The sequence below is a fragment of the Lutzomyia longipalpis genome, chromosome 1 (genome assembly GCF_024334085.1).
Source record: "Lutzomyia longipalpis isolate SR_M1_2022 chromosome 1, ASM2433408v1".
Classification (NCBI taxonomy): Eukaryota; Metazoa; Arthropoda; class Insecta; order Diptera; family Psychodidae; genus Lutzomyia; species Lutzomyia longipalpis.
This window is the reverse complement of record NC_074707.1, coordinates 49605071-49624387: the sequence shown is the minus strand read 5'-3', so window position 1 is coordinate 49624387 and position 19317 is coordinate 49605071. Positions and strand designations below refer to the sequence as shown.

Here is a 19317-nt window from a genome sequence, read left to right as displayed (position 1 = left end):
ATGCGTAATGATCACAAATCTATCAAGAAACCGTAAACTTCTTAAACTAGCATCCCCATCATTTGGATGTGGAGAGATCACCATATTCTCCTAAATAAGCAGCAGGAAATACCAATCCGTCAATGTACATTCTATTCCAGGAATAATAATGAGGCAAAATATAAAACAAAATTACGTATTTGAGGTTCATGGCCGCAGATAACCAAGGGAAAAATTAGATAAAAAATGCAAGAAGCAATCTTAAGCAAATCATCATGCACTGATGACAGTCTTAAGATTACTTAAGAATTCTTAAGACTTGCTGAAAGAGCACTGAATGCTTCTGAAGAATTTTCCGGGGGTGTTTTGGGGAAAATCACTCAGGAAAATATTTTTCCAATTTTTTCCATCAGTTTATGAAAATTCTTGGTGGAAAATTAGCGACTTTTCACGTGAAAAACGCGAAAATTCGCTTTAAGCAAATCATCATGCACTGAACTTTGCTTAAGAATTCTTAAGACTTGCTGAAAGAGCACTGAATGCTTCTGAAGAATTTTCCGGGGGTATTTTGGGGAAAATCACTCAGGAAAATATTTTTCCAATTTTTTCCATCAGTTTATGAAAATTCTTGGTGGAAAATTAGCGACTTTTCACGTGAAAAACGCGAAAATTCGCTTTAAGCAAATCATCATGCACTGAACTTTGCTTAAGAATTCTTAAGACTTGCTGAAAGAGCACTGAATGCTTCTGAAGAATTTTCCGGGGGTGTTTTGGGGAAAGTCACTCAGGAAAATATTTTTCCAATTTTTTCCATCAGTTTATGAAAATTCTTGGTGGAAAATTAGCGACTTTTCACGTGAAAAACGCGAAAATTCGCTTTAAGCAAATCATCATGCACTGAACTTTGCTTAAGAATTCTTAAGACTTGCTGAAAGAGCACTGAATGCTTCTGAAGAATTTTCCGGAGGTGTTTTGGGGAAAGTCACTCAGGAAAATATTTTTCCAATTTTTTCCATCAGTTTATGAAAATTCTTGGTGGAAAATTAGCGACTTTTCACGTGAAAAACGCGAAAATTCGCTTTAAGCAAATCATCATGCACTGAACTTTGCTTAAGAATTCTTAAGACTTGCTGAAAGAGCACTGAATGCTTCTGAAGAATTTTCCGGGGGTGTTTTGGGGAAAGTCACTCAGGAAAATATTTTTCCAATTTTTTCCATCAGTTTATGAAAATTCTTGGTGGAAAATTAGCGACTTTTCACGTGAAAAACGCGAAAATTCGCTTTAAGCAAATCATCATGCACTGAACTTTGCTTAAGAATTCTTAAGACTTGCTGAAAGAGCACTGAATGCTTCTGAAGAATTTTCCGGAGGTGTTTTGGGGAAAGTCACTCAGGAAAATGTTTTGGGAAAATTATGATAATTTTTAGCCGTGCTTTTGAGTGTCAGTTAGTTCAATTCTTTAGCAGAAAAAAAGGTATAAAAATGAAAAAAAGAACACCTTACTACACTTGAATTTGTCTTTAAAAATAGCGTTTTGTTTTGTTTTAAATTGATAAGTAAGTACCATTTTCTATTCTTAAGTTTAAAAAAATGCTCTTGATAGTCTTAAGACATCGAAAATCTTAAAAATCATCAAAAAATATTACATTTAGCCTTCTAATTCAGTCTAACTTAAGAAATCTTAACTTTTCTTAAGTTTTCTTAACTTTTCTTAAAAAAATCTGAAGTTTTCTTAACTTTTCTTAAGTTTTCTTAACTTTTCTTAAGAAATCTTAAGTTTTTCTTAAGAAAACTTAAGAAATCTTAAGAATTCTTAAGATTTCTTAAGACTGTCTGAATGGTGAATTTCACCCATTGTTTTAGATTTTTCTTATAGAAAGAAATTTTCTTTCAAAGCCAAATTAATTAAATAAAAATCGATTAAATCAACGGGAAAATTCTCTCATTATAATTGTATTTATTACCTACTTAAATTATGTAGGTGTTACATATGGAAAATCCCATTGAGATTGTTTCATTCGCAAGCTGTTTAATCAGCTTAATGATTTAGTTTGTTTTAGTTAATTAAACGCTTGTTAATGATATGGAAAGCCCAATTGTTTACATACAACAACCTAACAACAATTCCACAATTTAGGCGTACAAAAGCACCTCATTAAAGCCCCCGTCGTGTTAAGGATAAATACCAAACTGTTTTCCCAAGCATATATTTCTCTTTGATCCACGAAACCATGAGAGCTGCACAGGATTGTTGTTGCCTGGGGTAAATTGCATGCCGGGGAATGGCATAAAATTATAATAATCTACTGACAATGGCGGGATTGAGGGGTGGGTGGTTACATGGATCTCACATTGTGTTAATAACATTTTAGAGCTTCCATCTGTTGGGATTGCTGCTGGTGGTGGTGGGTAAAGGAATTTAACAGAGCGGAGGAATTTTAAATTTTCCAGCACCACGTGGGCAAGAGGAGACGCAGAGCTATGAGCAATTTGTCGGGTAAATTCTCAACAAGACAAACCTGTAGCAGTTTCAAGCACATTTCCGGGGAAATTGCATATTACATGGGGTTGGCTCAAAGGGTGTGGGATGAGAAAGATCCCATGGGGTGGTACCCTGCAGTGAGTAGAGTGGATTCTGTGTGGCTTACCACCTCTGTGTTCATCAAACAATGTGGCTGATTTCTGTGGTCAAGTGTTCATTATAGCATTGACTTCCAACAAGCAAAGGATAATGCAATGTACAAATTAATTTTATTACATTTTAATGCAATAAAATGCAAGGGCGTGAACAAATTGGAATTTAATTAAACGGACTACAATAAAACCCGCAAAAAATCGCAAACAAGCTGAAGAATAAAATTCAGCAACCTGCAAAATTTTTCACACGTTGCACAAGTTCTTTTTTTTGGATTATTTACCAACCTGTCGTGGCAGGTGGAAATTCCTGCGTTGTGCAAAAAGGTCATAAACATTTCATGGATGTTGTCCACGGAAGAGCACAATGGCCATATACACAGCACATAGTGTGTGAATTGGGAATGGGAGAGATGTTTTTAATTAACATGAAAATTACCACATCGTATTTTTTTAAAGGATTTCCTAGAAATTTTTCCACATTTCACAATTTTAACGCTTTCGGGTCAATTGAGACACAAACATCCAACTACCTGAAAATGAATCCATGCGCGTAATTTGCTTTAGCAGCACCCCTGCAAACTATTTAATTAACTTACACACACTCAGAGTGCAAATACAAGTGCTTTTGTGAATGAGAAAAATGGGAAAATATTTAAATACTCACAGAGAGAGAGAGAGAGGAATTGTGTTTGGATTTAATTAAAATGCAAAAAGGAAAATGTTAATATTTGCTCTTGGCGTATAAATGTGAATGATTTCCTCTTTTCCATTCATTGCATATTTTCATGAATGAATTGCTTTCGTGCTGAAGCTTCAGCTAATATTGGATTTTTTTGGCAATGTGGTGTAAATTATTAGGAGAGGCTAGGGTTGAATTAGTCACGGAGAGTTTTTAAAGTTAATTTTTCTTGAGTTTAGTAAAATCAGTTTTTGAGTAAGTTTTTTTTTGAAACTTTCTGTATTATTGTGAGATAATTTGAAGAAAAATAATGAAAAATTGGTTAATTCTTTGAGGTCTAATGGGATTTTTATATTTTCTTGAATTTCATATTTTTATAATTTATAGACACATCAAATTGATATAAAAAAGCTATTACTTAGGGGAGAGCGGGGTTAAAAAAGTCGCTTAAGGGTTTAGAAAAAGCTCAAAATATCATATTTCCCAAATAGATAAAGCAAAATGTATGGCTCAATTCTTTAGGATATTGCTTGCCCTACAACAACAACAACAGACTTTTTCCAAACCCTTAAGTAACTTTATTAGCCCCGCCCTCCCCTACTATTTTCTTGAATTTATTCAATTCGATGTTTTGTAAAATACTCTTATAGGTCCGAGAAAGAGGGAAATTCGAGTCCTTGAAACGTCACAAAAGAATTAATTCAAGAAAATAGAAACTAAATGAGTTGATTGCTGTCGGTTGATAGTTTATACTTTGGAAGGGCACGGTTTATGACCTATACAGCAGTTTCTCAAACACAATGTTGTCTGCGACGTTTCGAAGGTTTTATTCCTTCCTCATCAGGCAGGTAATTGAATTGGGAAAACTTTGTCAATAAAAATTATAAAAGATAGAAATTAAATATTTGGTTTATAGTTTTTTTTAAGAAAATCTTTTAAAAGTTCTGGAAGAATTTTAGTTTTCATGAATTCATAGAAGATTTAAAGAAATGAAAGCTGTACCAAAGCTTTTGCTTCGCAATACATAGCATAAATTTTCATTGCTTAATCATCCCACTTTTAAATTTCTTCATTCTATTAATTTAATGCCATCAAATCACAAACTTTAATTGAATAAGAATCTACTAAATTCTACTAATTTCCACAAATTTTCCTTTGCTAAGGTATAGAAAAATTTAACAGTACAATAGGATGTAATATTACCCTTTGTACGATTTAATAGCAGCCCTTTTACACGATTTACAGGGATTTGCACAAAGTTCTTTTGATGTTAAAATGTTTGTGAGTCTTGTTGCAAACTAAATTGAACTGAGAGGTTGAATTCCTTTTCATTTGAACACAAAACAGAGAAAATCATTGGGAGAGTATTTCTGTGAATTTCTGCGAATGAAAAGCTTTTTGCAATTGATGCAAAATTTATTGAGTTAATTGAACTCCAAATACTTTCCTGACATACTGGCTTTCTCCCCAGGATAGTTGCTTTGTATTCTGAGAATTCCGGACAAAGAGAGGTCTTCAAATAAATTTATTTTGCTCCTTCATGAGGCAGACAACCCATCAACTTGCTCTGGAACTAGAATAATTTATTAAATCCAGCAAATTTGGAAACTTTCAAGAACTATCTCGTTTGGAGGAAATTAAGTTTAGAGAAATCTTCATCATCATTTTATTTAGGCCGTAATATTCTCTACAAAATATCCCCATTAATCAGGGATTTTCTCTTTCCCTCTTTTGGATACAAAATGATAAATCTCACTGGAAATATGAGAAGCTCATACATTCAATTTTTCATTCTAAAATAGCTCACCATCTCTTGGGGTTCTTCTTCAGCTTTTTTTCCACGAATTGTTTTGTGAAAAGTTCAAAGGACATATTGTGTGAGCGCGAGGGATGGTGAGCACCATACATTATATGCGAAGAAAATCCCAGCGTCTGCAACAAGAGCGGCTGTGCACTCCCAGGCGCATTAAAATTAATTTGAACTCATATCCAACTATTACAATATGCTTTTACAGGGCTAAAAGTCTCAAGGGAAATTATTTCGAGCTCTGTGTGATTCGCGAGATTGCTTTCCACCAGCCAGTGTATACACAAAAGTCCATGTCTGGGTGTTTTTTTGTACCATATATACAGTAAATCTCCCTACCCCTCTGTCTGCAAGGACTTTCTCTGCACAGACACGCTGTGTTGATTTTCCAAATGAAAAGGTATGAAAAGTTACTTTTTATTTAAATGGGAAAAAAGGCCCAAAATGAGAAAATTATTTGATGGATTTCTCTTATTTACTTTGGAAGGTAATTCAAAGGACATTTTTTAACAGAAATTTATTTATTAAATTAACAAAAGGATTTTATATCAAGAAAAAATCACCCGGCGTCTCCACTGCAACCTTTTCATTATTCTTTACGAAAGCTTAAACTACCAGGCCCCTCCGCACTGCTTCATGGCAAAATTTCAAAATGAAATTAATGAAAAAAATGTCAAGAATAGCACATAATATGGTTCGCATCATCCAACTTCTCTGTGAAAATTATATCCGTTCGTTTTTTTGCAATTTCACTGAGGAAATCATAATTTTAGGTCTTATTCTTCACTTTCTTTCATGCCTGAGTTCCTTTTGTTGGTCACATGGCTAAACACTTTTGTTGGGAAAAGTGTTTGGACAGCAAGTCCACCAAAAGAGATGCCAATTGTGATATACCAAACAATTGCCATGAAGAAGAGCAGCAAAAAAGGAAGAAAGAAAAGAAAAGAAGGAATCCATGACATTCCAAGAAGCATCTAAAGTGGGTCAGTTTAAAGTAAGAGAAGACTGTCGTCTTGGTCTTTTCCTCTTTTCTTTTGTAAAATGTGTTTAAAAAGTATACCCCAAACACCCATTTAATTGGATGATGGTCAAGGGGTGAAAAAGTCCCGCAGTGAACCATAAATATCCCACAAGATAGGGGCTTTATATACAATGCACCATCCCCGTGAAAGCTCCTTTCCGTCTTGTCCTTCAGCTGTGATGTTGTAAAAGGATTAAAGAAGCAACGTGAAGGACACACAGCACAGATTGCGTGGATATTTTCTTATTTTTAATCTCCCCCCGAAAGCTCTTTAATCGCTTTGGTGGTGGTGGATTAATGATCCCACGCAATTGAATCTCGCCAACAAAGTCCGCGAGTTTTCTCATTGTTGTATAAACATTCACTTAATTCGCAGAAATTTTTGAAGGTAGACAAAAGCTTTGTTTCATCAAACATGAGGTAAATTTTTCTTGTTTATTCCTTCATTGTTTGAAAGCTCGCAACATTTGTACAGGTAGGTTTTCCACGCGCAAATCAACCCCCATCCATTACAGATTAGTCGGAGTTTAAGACAGTTGTATGAGATGTGTAGGAAGAATCATTATTTTATGTTCCCTTTGTTTGTCCTTAATAGCATATTCTCAAGCATTATGAGATGCTTCGGAAGAAGGGAAAGGGAATAAATTACAAGAAAAGCTAAAATCAAATAAATCGACTTTTTAATTTTTAATGAACTTTAAAAATAAATTAGTCTGGATGCTGCTTAAAGATTTTTCCTTTTCAATTTTCAATCTCTTAAATGAAAATAAAAATTGTCGCACAGATGTGTTTCTGTATTGATGTCGTCACTGAAATATGATCTTATCTATGTTTGCGTATCATAAGAGAGAGAATTCTCTGCTTATAACATTTATGCTGACGATGCTGCATAGTTGTTGAGTCATTTCACGATCGACCATTAATTCTCCATTCATGCAGTCATAATTATACTTCTTATAACTGTGACACAGTGCTGGTTAAAAAAATATTCTCCTCTGCGGGTAATTTTCCATTATTTTTTATTAAAAAAAACAATTATTGAATTCAAAATTTCTTTCATTAGATATACTTCACTTGTACACCAGAATGAAGCATATATTTGATGCAGTTGAGAGTTCAAAAGCCTACGGATTAGCTGCAATGCACTGTGTACCGAGAAAAATTCTCGAGAGAAATGCTTTTCCGGGAACAAAGAAATCCAAAAAACTCCTAAAAATGGAACTAGAAGGATTTGTAGTAACACCTCAAAAGAAGGGACATTATATTTGTACAAGAAGAGATATTTATGCATTGGACTGTGAGATGGTTATCACAACGGCGGGATGTGAGGTGGCAAGGGTAACAGTTGTGAATATTGATGAGCAAGTTGTTTTTGATACGTATGTGAAGCCTCCTAATCGAATCTTGAACTATAACACTCGGTGAGATAGAATTCTTTGAGATTTTCTGATCAGAAATTAAAAATGAAAAAAAAAAATCTTTTCAGATTCTCAGGAATAACTAAAGAAATTCTGGCGAATGTAACTCAGAACCTGGCTATGGTTCAGTGTGCACTCCTTACACTCTTCCACTCCCGGACAATCCTCATTGGGCACAGCCTCGATAATGATTTACGTGCTCTGAAGCTTATCCATGGACGTGTATATGATACCTCAATAACTTACTCACACTACATGGGGCAGAAGGTTAAATGGGCCCTGAAGGATCTCTGCTTGATCAAACTCGGGAAAATCATCCAGGACAGTGGTGAGTAAAAATCACATTTAAAAGAGCAATTAAGATTTTCTGAAATTAAATTCTTATTTTCAGAAAATGGTCACGATAGTGCAGAAGACGCTACAACATGCATGCAGTTGTTTAAACATTTTATGGGCTGTGGAAATCGTCTTCAGCGATTGATGGCCATGCATGGAACATTGGTAGAGCCCAGCGTAATACAACAGAAGAAACCTAAAAATAATTATTAGCAAATGATTTTCTCCCAATTTCTTCGTTTTATGAATTAAAGATGCCTCATTGATCCCTTCGCAATAAAAATTTTAATTACAAGCAAAACTAATATTAACGGATTCTTTTTAAATGATATGTACTAAGAAACAAGTATTTCGCTTTATCACTTCGTCGTGTTAGGGGAATCCCCTTTTTTCTACATTTCAACTCTGTTCAGCAAATAGCCACGTATGGCTTCAAAGCTGATGCAATAATTCACATTCACACAGTTTTTTTCTGGAGCCCAAACGATAAGGTTCGCCTTGATAAAGTTCTGTGCACAAGAAAAAGCAAAAAGGTAATTTTTCTCCTAAAATATTCAAGACATAAATTAGAATTTGAATTTAACAATTTTTTTCTAAATAAATAATTTTCTTTTTAATGTTTTTGTTAGATGCTCAAGCTAAGTATGATGGATTTGTTTGAGCGGGTTGATGGGCGTGTTGCTCATGAAGTCGCAAAAGGATATGCCGCACCTAAGACGCGTTTGAAGAATCGCGGTTTTCCGTGTACCACGATTTCCGGTAAGAATCCCAGAAAGGGGTTTGAAGGATATGCCCGAACGGCACTACGGACAAACTATGATTCCACTAGGAAGGACATCTACGCTCTTGATTGTGAAATGTGCATTACTACGGCGGGGAATGAGCTCACGCGGGTCAGTGTCGTGAACATGGATGAGGAGGTGGTGCTGGATATTCTTGTGAAGCCCAACAATCCAATAATTGACTACAATACCAAGTAAGAGAATTAATTTTAAATTTGAAGATATTCTAATCAGCTTAAAACAATTTCTTCTTTATAAATAGGTATTCCGGGATAACTGAAGGAATGTTGGCCAAAGCTACGGATAATTTGGCTTCCGTTCAAGATAAACTACTTTCATTGTTCCACTCTCAGACCATTATTGTTGGACATGGGCTTGTTCATGATATGCTTGCCCTAAAAATTATTCATGGCTTGTTCATAGACACCGAATTCATCTACACCTCCTGGGCAGGACCTCGATCACTGAAGGATATTTGTAAGGCCAAACTAAAGAAGGTCATTCAAGTGAATGGTAAGTTCAATGCCATAAAAAAAATATTTAATTTTTTTAATCTTGAAAATATTATTGCAATTCGGCAGAAGGTGGGCACGATAGTGTTGAAGATGCTGTAGCATCAATGAAGATGTTCAAGTATTTCATGAGCAGGATTAAGCGCCGTAGGCGAATAATAGAGGAGATCTAAAACAAGAGAGGCAAAGATTTCCCTGTAAAAAATTCTTAAATCATGTAAATCTTACTTGAAGTTAATTCTAAAGTTGATTTTTTGTATTGAAGAATTTAATAAAGAAAATAAAGCTCTGTGGCTAATATTTGTTATTTTTCTACTAAATTATTTCATTCATGCTAATGATTCATCAGTAATTTTTTTCCTAAGATCATCCATCAATTACAAAAATTACCGAATTTCTCAAAAAAAAATTAATCTAAAATCTGATATAACTTCCTCATGACAAAATTAGGCTTGTCTTACATTTCTTAACTCTTTAATGAACATTGGATCAAAAACTGACCCAAAGATGAAATTTTTTATTTTGTTGAATTTTTGATGAATAAGATAATTTCCTGAATTCTTGTGGAAAAGTTCTGAGACATTTTCACACAGAAAAGTCTTCTACCATCCACAAGATTAACAACAAAAATAACACGATGAAAAGATCAATGTATTAATGTATCACAGTTAGACACAAAAGGGTTAAATTAGATTACTATCTATTTATTTTTATTCATTGTATTATCTGCTTACACAATAGATTTATTTAACTTCCAGAATGTTCGCGAAGGCGAAATGAACGTATTCTCAAGAGTTTCTTTTCTATTTCTAAGAATTTGTCTTATCGCATGAGGTTCGTCGTCATGCTTAATCTTTATCAGTATTATGTGCAATGATCTAATGAAAGAAAAATGAAATGCTCGAAATGCTATTTATAAATGAGATTTTTTGGAGTTTAAAAATAAACCACAAACATAATGAGAGTTTGTCTTATTTTTGGAGAAAAAACTCAACATAGGGACAGGAATGCAGAAAAAAATGTATCAATTTTACATTATCGCAAGACTCATCGCAGTCATAAAAGTTGAAAAAAAATGAAATTAGATATTGTAATTCTGCAAAACATAAAAAAAATAGTAAAACTTTCCACAAAATCTACAAAAAAGCAGAAACTATATTCTGTATAGAACCCAATAGTCCAGAAAATAATTATATGAAGTTAAAGAATTCAAAGTACGATAAAAAATAAAACATTAAAGCAAAAACTCTCATTTTGCAACGAAAATTTTCCAATAACTCCCGTAGCACAAAAACGTTATTTTTTAAATTTAAAAATAATATGATTTTCCTGATTTCAATTTTAGGTTAGGAGAATCTCCATTTTGTATTGTTTATTCAACTATTCTCGGAATTCCAATAAAACCGCCACATTTTCACGTATTGACTTCTATCAGATCTGACGCAATAATTTACTCCAAGACGCGCACAAAGTTTTTCCTTTGAAGCTTAAAGGCCTTAAAGGTTTGTCTTTCCTTTTGAAAAAGTTCAGTGCACAAAGGAAAAGCCAAAAGGTATTTTTTCTCTTAAAATATTCAAAAAATTATCAGAATCTGAATTTAACCAAACTTTTTTACCAAAAAAATTTCCTTTTTAGATGCTAAATTTTAATATGATGGACTTGTTTGAGCGGATTGACGGGCGTGTAGCTCATGAAGTCGCAAGAGAATATGCTGCACCTAAAAGCCGTTTGATGAAACGTGGCTTTCCGTGTACTACGCGATCTGGGAAGAACCCAAAAAAGGGTTTTGAGGGTTGTGCTAGAACCCTCCCACGGATGAATTATGTTCCAACGAGGAAGGACATCTACGCCCTTGACTGTGAGATGTGCATCACTACGGCGGGGAAAGAACTCACCCGGATCACTGTTGTCAACATAAATGAGGAGGTCGTGATGGATCATCTTGTGAAGCCTAAAAATCGCATAATTAACTTTAACACCAAGTAAGACTTCTAAGAAGTTCTAAGGCATTCTTATCTGTTTAAAAACAATTTCTTTGTATAAATAGGTATTCTGGGATAACAAAAAAGATGATGGCCACTGCTACAGAAAATCTAGCTTCCGTCCAAGCCAAAGTTCTTGCATTGTTCCACTCTGAAACAATTATTGTTGGACATGGGCTTGTTAATGACATGCGGTCACTAAAGCTTATTCATGGAGTATTCTTTGACACCGAATTCATCTACACTGCCCCAACGGGCCCCAGATCGCTGAAGGACATCTGCAAGGCCAAACTGAAGAAGGATATTCAAGTAAATGGTAAGTCTTCTTTTCCTTTTGTTTCAAAAAAATATTTAAAGTTATTTAATCTGTTAAATGTTAAATCTTCTACTTGAAAATTCGGCAGAAGGTGGGCACGATAGTGTTGAGGATGCTGTAACAGCAATGAAGTTGTTCAAGTACTTCATGAGCAGGGCAAAGCGCCGTAGGCGAATAATGGAGGAAATCTTGTAAAACAATTACTTCGTTAACTATCCTTCAAGAAGAGAAGTAAGGATTGCATTTAAAACATTCTTTAATTATTCTTTAGTTACTAAACTATTCTGAGTCTATGAAATAATTAACTGTATCAGAAATAAAATTTAAAATGAAATATAAAAAAAATCCTATTTATGCCACATGCTCCCCTATTTCATTGAATAACTTAAAAAATCCTTTGAATTGCACTTCAAAATTGTATTTTGCACCACACTCAACATACTTACATAAGCTTACTCCCCAAAAAGGGATGTTGTGATAAAATGGAATGCAAGAGACGTCGAGGATGAAGACAAATTCAAAGTGTCGTGAATTTGCTCTTCAAACTTGAATGCAATTTCACATCAAATCGATTTAGTGTCACGAATAATGTTGGAAATTGCATGTGAGAAGTTTAAAGTGATGACTTTCACCTTTCTCCTCCCCTTTCCATTATATTCCTCTTCTGCATGAAAGATTGTCCTCCCTCAGGAACCACCCAATTTAACAGGGGAGGGATGATTTTTTTTGTGTGGAGCGTCTGTAAAGGGCTGAAAAAAAATGGAATCATGTCTATGAGATATGACACACTTCCGGGGATTTTTTTTAACATTCAAACGTATCCTCTTGAAAGTCAATCGATGGTCCTCTTGGGGATGGAGAATTTTTGACCTATAGTTTTGGGGGTGTGAAAAAAACTCACCCCGTGACGCAATTTATTATCTCACTCATGCGGAGTTTTTGATATTGCGCACCCCTCCATCCGGGAAATAAATGGTTGGACATTTCTGTTACCAATCTGCCTCAATAAAGCGAAATTTATCAAAGGCGGTTTCTGGCCAACAAAATATCGCATGAATGCCATTTTCACCAACAATTTGTTCAATTTTGCTCTAAAATTCACATTTATTTGTAATAATTCACGTAGAAAATTTGTGGAATGTGCTTTGGACGAAATTAGCCTTTCTCTGTCTCTCTTTACCAACCACTCTTCATCCTGTGAAGTAGAGCTTTCCTCGAGGTTGTTTTGTATGAATATTTGCAATGCTAATTGCAAAGAAATTGCATAATCCAGAGGGAAGTTTGCAAAAGGAAATGTTCCTCTTTTTACCCCCTTATTCCACACCATAATATTTACTTGTTAGCCCATTCCCTTTATGCAAGGCACCAGTGTGGAAGCAATAAAGTGAGGAATTTATGCTGCTCTTGCATTCTATGGTTACATTGTCTCTGTGCCATCAAGTTGCAGTTAATTCGGTCTGTTAGGGTACAAAGTAGCAATATTGATGATTTATTATCGTGTGGGGTAAATAATTGATAGTTAGAGCTAGCTAGTCTAAAGTTAACTACTCTAACGTGCCAATGAGAGGGGATTTTTGGTTTAATTATGTATTTAATAAAAAAAATTAATTTTAAGTTTCATAACATCATAAATTAGTTAAATTAATCAGTTAAAAATTAGAGAAATATTCTAATATTGATTTTTTCTTTGTTACAAGTAAACGATAACTAAAACTTTTCCTTTTTAAGTGAGGTGTGCAGATTCTGATCGCAGTCAAAAATAATAAAAGCTTATTTCTTGCTATGGTCTAAACTAAATCAAACGTTCTAAGAATCTTAAATTTAAATAAATAAATAAATTCTAATTAAATTCAGTCACGTCATTCACGTTAAAATTAATAAAATTAATTTATTCTTCATTTAAAAAAAAAGTTGTAATTCATTTTAAAATTCTACTAAGAATTCTTTTTCATTCTGTTTTATTTATTTCCTTTTAAAATTATAGAATAAAGCATAAAACCTAATGGACAAGTTAATCTCTGACACTTTAAGCTCTTCCAAAGTGATGTGAATAAACTCTTCAATTTTTTTTTCTTTTTCGCAATCTACGTGGAAATTGTGTGCTGAGTACCTTTACGTGTAAGAAGTTAGAGAAGCAGAAAATTCACCCACTCTACCGTACTATTACATATTCAGGAGAGGAACATTCAAAGAACATTGGCGGGAACAACTTAATCTTCACATATTGCCATGTTGAGGATCAGGGACTCTCTGTAAACAGAGCAATTACTCAATTTTGCCATTTCTCGGTGAAGTTGATGGATTAAATTACTCATTACACGGAAGAGGGAGTAGAGATTAAATTGTGAACTAAAAGCTAATGGAAGACGAAGAGGTCAGTTTGTTTGCTTGCACGTCTGCCACAAAAGCTCTCTGCACAATTTTTTTTATTACAGAGCTTTTGTGCAACTACCAAATGTGGTTGTGGTGGCAGAAAGAAAGCCAAAAAAATGTAGGATTACCAATCCCTCCAGAATTCTCAGAAGCACATAAGGAGAATTTTGAATTATATAGACCTTTCTGACTTTGGAGGATTGCATTTTTTAGAAACTCGAATTTATAGCCAAGAAAGAAAATATTAATCAAACATATTGCCAAAGCGTCTCGGGGGAATATTTAAAAATGTACCTAGAAAGCAATTTTTCTGAGAAAATTTTCCATTTTCTCCATTCGTCATGGGGAAAAGGCAAAACTGAGTGTACTTTACCATTAAAATAATGCATTTAACACCCACAGGAGGAAGGTGGGAGATGAAAAAGAAAGTATCAATTTATCGTGCGCGTTTTGGCAGCTTGATGGAATTGCTTGTGGCGGACGCCATTCGATAAATATTTGAGGAAATGTGAAATTTTTCCCTTCGGTGCCATATAAAATCAACAACATGCGGGAGAGAAATCGATTAAATTTATACACTTTCAATACAAGAATGTCTCCCCATCCTCTTGTCCAATTCCACGAAGTGCCTTCTTGCGACAATTTTCCAACGACATGCACTTTGAGCAATTGATGGGACGAAAAATTGTATTGCCTCGGACGTTCGAGGACTTGGAGGGCGGTAGGATACGAAGAGCTTTCGAAATGCAGAAGTTTTGAGTTGTACCGTTGAAGTGGAAATTCTTCTTGTGCGCCACTTTTGGCGGGGACGTCTTGGCACGTTGTGCTGTTCAATGCGGAAGAACATCTCTTTGGCCTGTAGTGGCCGTGAAACATCCACTTCCGCAATGGAGGGAAAAAATCAAACTATTTTTCCACCCCATTGAGTCACGCTTAATGGGGATTTCGTTTTTAGGTAAAGAATGCTTCCAACTGAAATCAATTCAATCCGCCTTTAATGGCACAAGCAAATTAAGGGGATTCCTCCACGTGGAATGAGAGTAGATAGTGGCACGTGTTGAGCTCGAATGTTATCAAAACAGACGCTGTGTAAGATTAATCAGAAAGGTTGAATGTGAATTTCATAAAGTTATCTAATTCTAAGATATCTAATTGACTTACTTGATTTATAAATCGCAGTGTGAGACATTTCGGGCTTGTCCAAGACCCTGAATTCTTTCCTTATTCCGTGGATTCGAAGGAAGCACTGGGGCTGTCGATTTACGGACTGTTACGTCCGGCAAAGAAGAAGCCGAAACCGTTGGCTTTTTAGATTTACTTCCAAAGCATTGACGAGTGCTTTGGATTTCGTCGGATTGAGAGGCTCCCTTGGGACAATTTTATCGAATAACTTAAGATTTGGAACTGAAGACCACGGAACGTTAACAGAAAGAGACTGAGTGACAGATAATGATGAAGCGAACTGAATTTGAGGAGACCTAACCGAATCGGGATCATTTTCTGAAGCAGATTCATCTGACGAATCTGAAATATCGAGGTCGTCAATCAACCACTGAGGAATTTTGGAAGCACTTGGCCTCGAAGACGAAGAAGAACCAACACATGGCCTTTTCGAATACCGCATTAATATCGTCCACCTTATTAGGAATTACAAAAATTACCGACCGGGCTTGTGAAATTGAACAAAAAGCAACTTCAGAAGCTAAATCCTCATTTTTCATTAAAGGAGAACTTAGCTTCTCAAGCTGCTTCCGAGGCTCTGGGATTTGAAGAATCTTGTGAGCCTCAGAGGTTTTTGACGTCGACGAAGGATTAGTTTCAAGCAGCCACTGAGGTAACCCAACAAGTAGGTTACGGGGAAGTCCCGATGCAAGAAGTGCAGGAGGGACATTGGAAGTACTTATGGGCACTTCAACTAGGGAAGCCCTTTTCGGAGACTCTGAAGGAGCCAACCGAGAAACTTGTTGTGAAGCACGGTCAGGCATTACTGGGGACCGAGCGGAGGGCTTTGGTGGCTGAGAAAGTGACGTCGACAAAATTTTCGCAGATCTTTGATTAGAAACAAACTGAGGAACGGGCATTTTGATATTGGGACGTTTACGGCACGCATCTAAAATTTTCCCTAGCAATCCAGCGGGCCTAGGACCAAAATTAGGTTCCCGCTCTCTTAGCAAAGTTCTGTAAATCGCGGCTCTCTTCGCGGTCATATGAACAGGTGGCGGCCTTGCTCCACGCGTCATCATCGGATTCTCGCAGGGATTTAAAAGCTCAAGCTCAGAAAGAGCTTGAGGCAACTTCTGCGGTGCCTGAGGGGCCAAAGTATTAGTCGATGATGACGCCTCAGCCGCATTATCGCGTTGTTCCGTTCTTCCCTGTTCCGAAGGCGTACCTGATCGCACGGAAGACGGTGAAATGTCTTCCGAACGATGAGATACCGTCTCCGAAGCAGAGGACTTCTCAGAAACGACGCGATCATGCGACCAATCAGGAACTTTAGTTACGCGCATAACAATACGCCCGTTGCTCTCTACGGTAGGAAGCAACTTCCATGAGAGGGATTATCCACAATCGCAAGGACCCTTCTCCATTTTTAATTGAAAATTAATTGAAATTGAATTTAAAACGAATCGAATCATTAATTTAAAAAAAAAAATGAAAAACTGATTTAATTCTAAATGCGTAACCGGTTGGGTTGTAATGCATGGTGTATGGGAAGGCAAAGGTCACGACCTTTTGAGAAAGTCCCAAAAGTCGTGAACCATACTCTGCCACGCCATTTAATTAATAAAAAATATTTTTTTTGTTATTTTCCCTTTTTTATTTCAAAAATTCTACAGTCATTTCTCATCTTTAAATGAATTTTTCATTGTTTTCATCCCTCTCGTTACATTAATTACACCCAACACTATTTAAAAAAAATGTTAAAATATTATTAAAAGATAAAGATACGAAAAGAAAGTCATTTTATTTTATAATTTTTTGAGAAATACAAAAAAGTTCAATAGATTCACATTGTTTTTGCGTTTTTTTATACGACGGCAAAATAAAAAGTCGATCCTGAAAGGTCCCATAGCAATTTCTTAGCATCAGCTTCAGTTTTTACCACATTTCCAATTCCAGCGTTTTTCCTGATTTTTCTTTCATGAACTCAAAATTTTTCCCATTTTTCCAGCACTTTTTGTCGGTTTGTAAATTTTTGAAAACATAGTGGCGCCATCTTCATTTTGCGTGTCTCGTATAACCGTCACAGCGGCCATAACCTAATTTCTGCAGAATCATTCTCCTCCATCCATTTTCGCTTCAGTTTTCACAGAGTTCAGTCGCATTTCTTCGATCGAGACAGTTTTCTAAGGCCTTTTGACGCTCTTTTCATTTAAACAGGTGAGTAAAACAATTCCTTTTGTCTTTAATCTCTTTATTTTACATTAATTTCTTGAATTTTAATGCCAAAAAACCTAATAAAAAAACTAACGCAAAATACTTAATTGCAACAACGTGTTAAAGATGTCTGACTTCATGGGAACGAACAGCAAGTCGGCCTACGCCCTTGCCTTGAAGTACATCCTGTCCGGCAGTCAAATTGAAAATGGGGGATTTCCGACTAAATTGGAATCGGGATTTGTGAAGACTGCGCCGCGCAAATCTATCCATGAATGCACAAGGGATGATGACATCTTTGCGCTGGATTGTGAGATGGTCACCACAAGGGTTGGAAAAGAGCTTGCTCGAATCTCTGTGGTTGATATTCATGAGAATGTCGTGCTTGATGCCTACGTGAAGCCAAGTAATGGAATCTTGGACTACAACACTCCGTAAGAGCATTTTTTTTTCAAAATTAAAGTCCTTTTTTCATTAATTGAGGTTATGTTTGCAGATCTTCAGGGATAACCCCCGAGATGATGGCGAATGCAACACGAGATCTGGCTTCAGTCCAGGCAGAACTTCTCCGGATGTTCCATTCCCGGACTATCATTTTGGGGCACGGCTTGGTCAATGACTTTCTCGCTTTGAAGCTCATTCACGATCATATCATAGATACATCAGATATCTATACCAATGAATTGGGGGCTCGCTCCCTCAAGGATCTCTCTAAAGAGAAGCTGGGCCGAACCATTCAAGGTACTTATTACCTTATTTATCATAAAATTATAATTTTTTTTTTAATCAAATTTGGTTTTCCTTCAGTATCTGCTCACAGCAGCGTTGAAGATGCTCAAGCTGCCATGGCATTGTTTAAGTACTTCATGTCCCAGCGATGCTAAAGAGTCCAAGCCACTCCAGGTATTTCCATCTTTTTCTCCTTCTTCATTTTAACTCTTCAGTAAATTGCTGAAATGCTTTAGCTCAACATGAAATAATTTAAATGAATTAATAGAGCAAGCTGGAGTTAATTTTTCTCTATAAAATGTACATTGAAATATGTGATGGAAATAAAGAGATTTAAGGCTTTGTGAAGAAAATTAGATCTTTTAATAAATTCTCAAAATTTTGTTTGAAATTCCCTAGAATTATCTTTCTAAAGAATTTCTTTGAAATATTCCTTGAAAGATTGAGAATTGATTTCTAAGAATCTTGGATGTACTGCGAAATTATCTTGAGATAATTGCTCCAATAGAATCTTTAAAAGTTTTCATTTCAAAAGAAGTTGCAGCTTCTAAAAATGTTCTAATTGGTTCTGAATCTTGTTCTGTGTACTAACGCAGCAAAGGAAATGAACATTATTTTATTTTATTTTAATAAATCAATTTCCATTCAAACAGTTCTTTTTATATTGAAAATGATTTTATTCCTTCGATTAAACACGAATTAATCGGAAATTTTCCAACTTTTACATTTTTTATTCGCAAAGAAGTTTAACGATAATGTCATTGAAAGTTTTCTTCTTATACTTTTAAAGTTTATCACAAGTTGTCTATTAAAAATAATTTCCTTCCAATATGAAAATTCCTCGAAAAAAAGAAGGAATTGCACTCCGCCGCGAGTTGAGAAAGTTTTTTTTCTTCCTGCAAAAGTTCTCCCAAACAATTCTTGAGGACTAATGTTCCCCGCCACTCACAGAGAAAACTATATCAATTGCTCTTTATATCCAACATATTTTATTCCTTACAATGGACTTTAATTGAGTCAGAGGGAAACTTTTTAAATACTCAAGAGAAATTTATGATCCAAACTTTTGCGTATAAATATACGTCGCATCCCCAAAGGACACCGGAAGAAGGGGGCGCCATGGAAGTCAAATGTATTAATTTTCTTCTCTTTATTATTATTAGGGGTTCGAAGGGGGAATATAATTTCTATGGAGGGCAGCAGAGAGAAAAAAAAAAGAAATGTTTGAGCAATTGTGGGAAAAGTCAGATGAAAAATTCCACTGAATGTAAATAATATAGGGGATGGCATAATGAAAATTTTTATGTCAATTTGAGAGAAGAATTGTTGGGCAATTATGTTGAAAATAATACGGTAGAAGGGTGCGT

The 19317-nt window shown here is 35.4% G+C and overlaps 4 protein-coding genes across 4 annotated transcripts; all 4 read left to right on the top strand.

The window, feature by feature from the left end:
* Positions 1-7073: 7073 nt before the first annotated feature.
* Positions 7074-8179, top strand: LOC129788083 (exonuclease GOR-like). Its single transcript, XM_055824086.1, has 4 exons — positions 7074-7125; positions 7188-7545; positions 7611-7870; positions 7934-8179. Exons 2-4 carry the CDS (start codon positions 7211-7213, stop codon positions 8089-8091), a joined length of 753 nt encoding a protein of 250 aa, XP_055680061.1. The 5' UTR covers positions 7074-7125; positions 7188-7210; the 3' UTR covers positions 8092-8179.
* A 35-nt stretch (positions 8180-8214) lies between these two features.
* Positions 8215-9470, top strand: LOC129788084 (putative exonuclease GOR). Its single transcript, XM_055824087.1, has 4 exons — positions 8215-8411; positions 8508-8854; positions 8923-9173; positions 9242-9470. The coding sequence occupies exons 2-4, from the start codon at positions 8508-8510 to the stop codon at positions 9343-9345; spliced, it is 702 nt and encodes a 233-aa protein (XP_055680062.1). The 5' UTR covers positions 8215-8411; the 3' UTR covers positions 9346-9470.
* A 1050-nt stretch (positions 9471-10520) lies between these two features.
* Positions 10521-13084, top strand: LOC129788082 (uncharacterized). Its single transcript, XM_055824085.1, has 4 exons — positions 10521-10724; positions 10808-11154; positions 11220-11470; positions 11559-13084. The coding sequence occupies exons 2-4, from the start codon at positions 10808-10810 to the stop codon at positions 11663-11665; spliced, it is 705 nt and encodes a 234-aa protein (XP_055680060.1). The 5' UTR covers positions 10521-10724; the 3' UTR covers positions 11666-13084.
* Positions 13085-17132: 4048 nt separating this feature from the next.
* Positions 17133-18303, top strand: LOC129788081 (uncharacterized). Its single transcript, XM_055824084.1, has 4 exons — positions 17133-17224; positions 17348-17655; positions 17718-17962; positions 18029-18303. Exons 2-4 carry the CDS (start codon positions 17348-17350, stop codon positions 18103-18105), a joined length of 630 nt encoding a protein of 209 aa, XP_055680059.1. The 5' UTR covers positions 17133-17224; the 3' UTR covers positions 18106-18303.
* The last annotated feature ends 1014 nt before the right edge of the window (positions 18304-19317 follow it).

What these genes read in the sequence shown, in the direction of transcription:
- LOC129788083 (XM_055824086.1), top strand. Translation starts at nt 7,211, where the DNA reads ATGAAGCATATATTTGATGCAGTTGAGAGTTCAAAAGCCTACGGATTA. An exon ending in ATCTTGAACTATAACACTCG is followed by an intron (nt 7,546 to 7,610) that starts GTGAGATAGAAT and finishes AAATCTTTTCAG; the next exon opens with ATTCTCAGGAATAACTAAAG. An exon ending in GAAAATCATCCAGGACAGTG is followed by an intron (nt 7,871 to 7,933) that starts GTGAGTAAAAAT and finishes TCTTATTTTCAG; the next exon opens with AAAATGGTCACGATAGTGCA.
- LOC129788084 (XM_055824087.1), top strand. Translation starts at nt 8,508, where the DNA reads ATGCTCAAGCTAAGTATGATGGATTTGTTTGAGCGGGTTGATGGGCGT. An exon ending in ATAATTGACTACAATACCAA is followed by an intron (nt 8,855 to 8,922) that starts GTAAGAGAATTA and finishes CTTTATAAATAG; the next exon opens with GTATTCCGGGATAACTGAAG. An exon ending in GAAGGTCATTCAAGTGAATG is followed by an intron (nt 9,174 to 9,241) that starts GTAAGTTCAATG and finishes GCAATTCGGCAG; the next exon opens with AAGGTGGGCACGATAGTGTT.
- LOC129788082 (XM_055824085.1), top strand. Translation starts at nt 10,808, where the DNA reads ATGCTAAATTTTAATATGATGGACTTGTTTGAGCGGATTGACGGGCGT. An exon ending in ATAATTAACTTTAACACCAA is followed by an intron (nt 11,155 to 11,219) that starts GTAAGACTTCTA and finishes TTGTATAAATAG; the next exon opens with GTATTCTGGGATAACAAAAA. An exon ending in GAAGGATATTCAAGTAAATG is followed by an intron (nt 11,471 to 11,558) that starts GTAAGTCTTCTT and finishes AAAATTCGGCAG; the next exon opens with AAGGTGGGCACGATAGTGTT.
- LOC129788081 (XM_055824084.1), top strand. Translation starts at nt 17,348, where the DNA reads ATGTCTGACTTCATGGGAACGAACAGCAAGTCGGCCTACGCCCTTGCC. An exon ending in ATCTTGGACTACAACACTCC is followed by an intron (nt 17,656 to 17,717) that starts GTAAGAGCATTT and finishes TTATGTTTGCAG; the next exon opens with ATCTTCAGGGATAACCCCCG. An exon ending in GCTGGGCCGAACCATTCAAG is followed by an intron (nt 17,963 to 18,028) that starts GTACTTATTACC and finishes GTTTTCCTTCAG; the next exon opens with TATCTGCTCACAGCAGCGTT.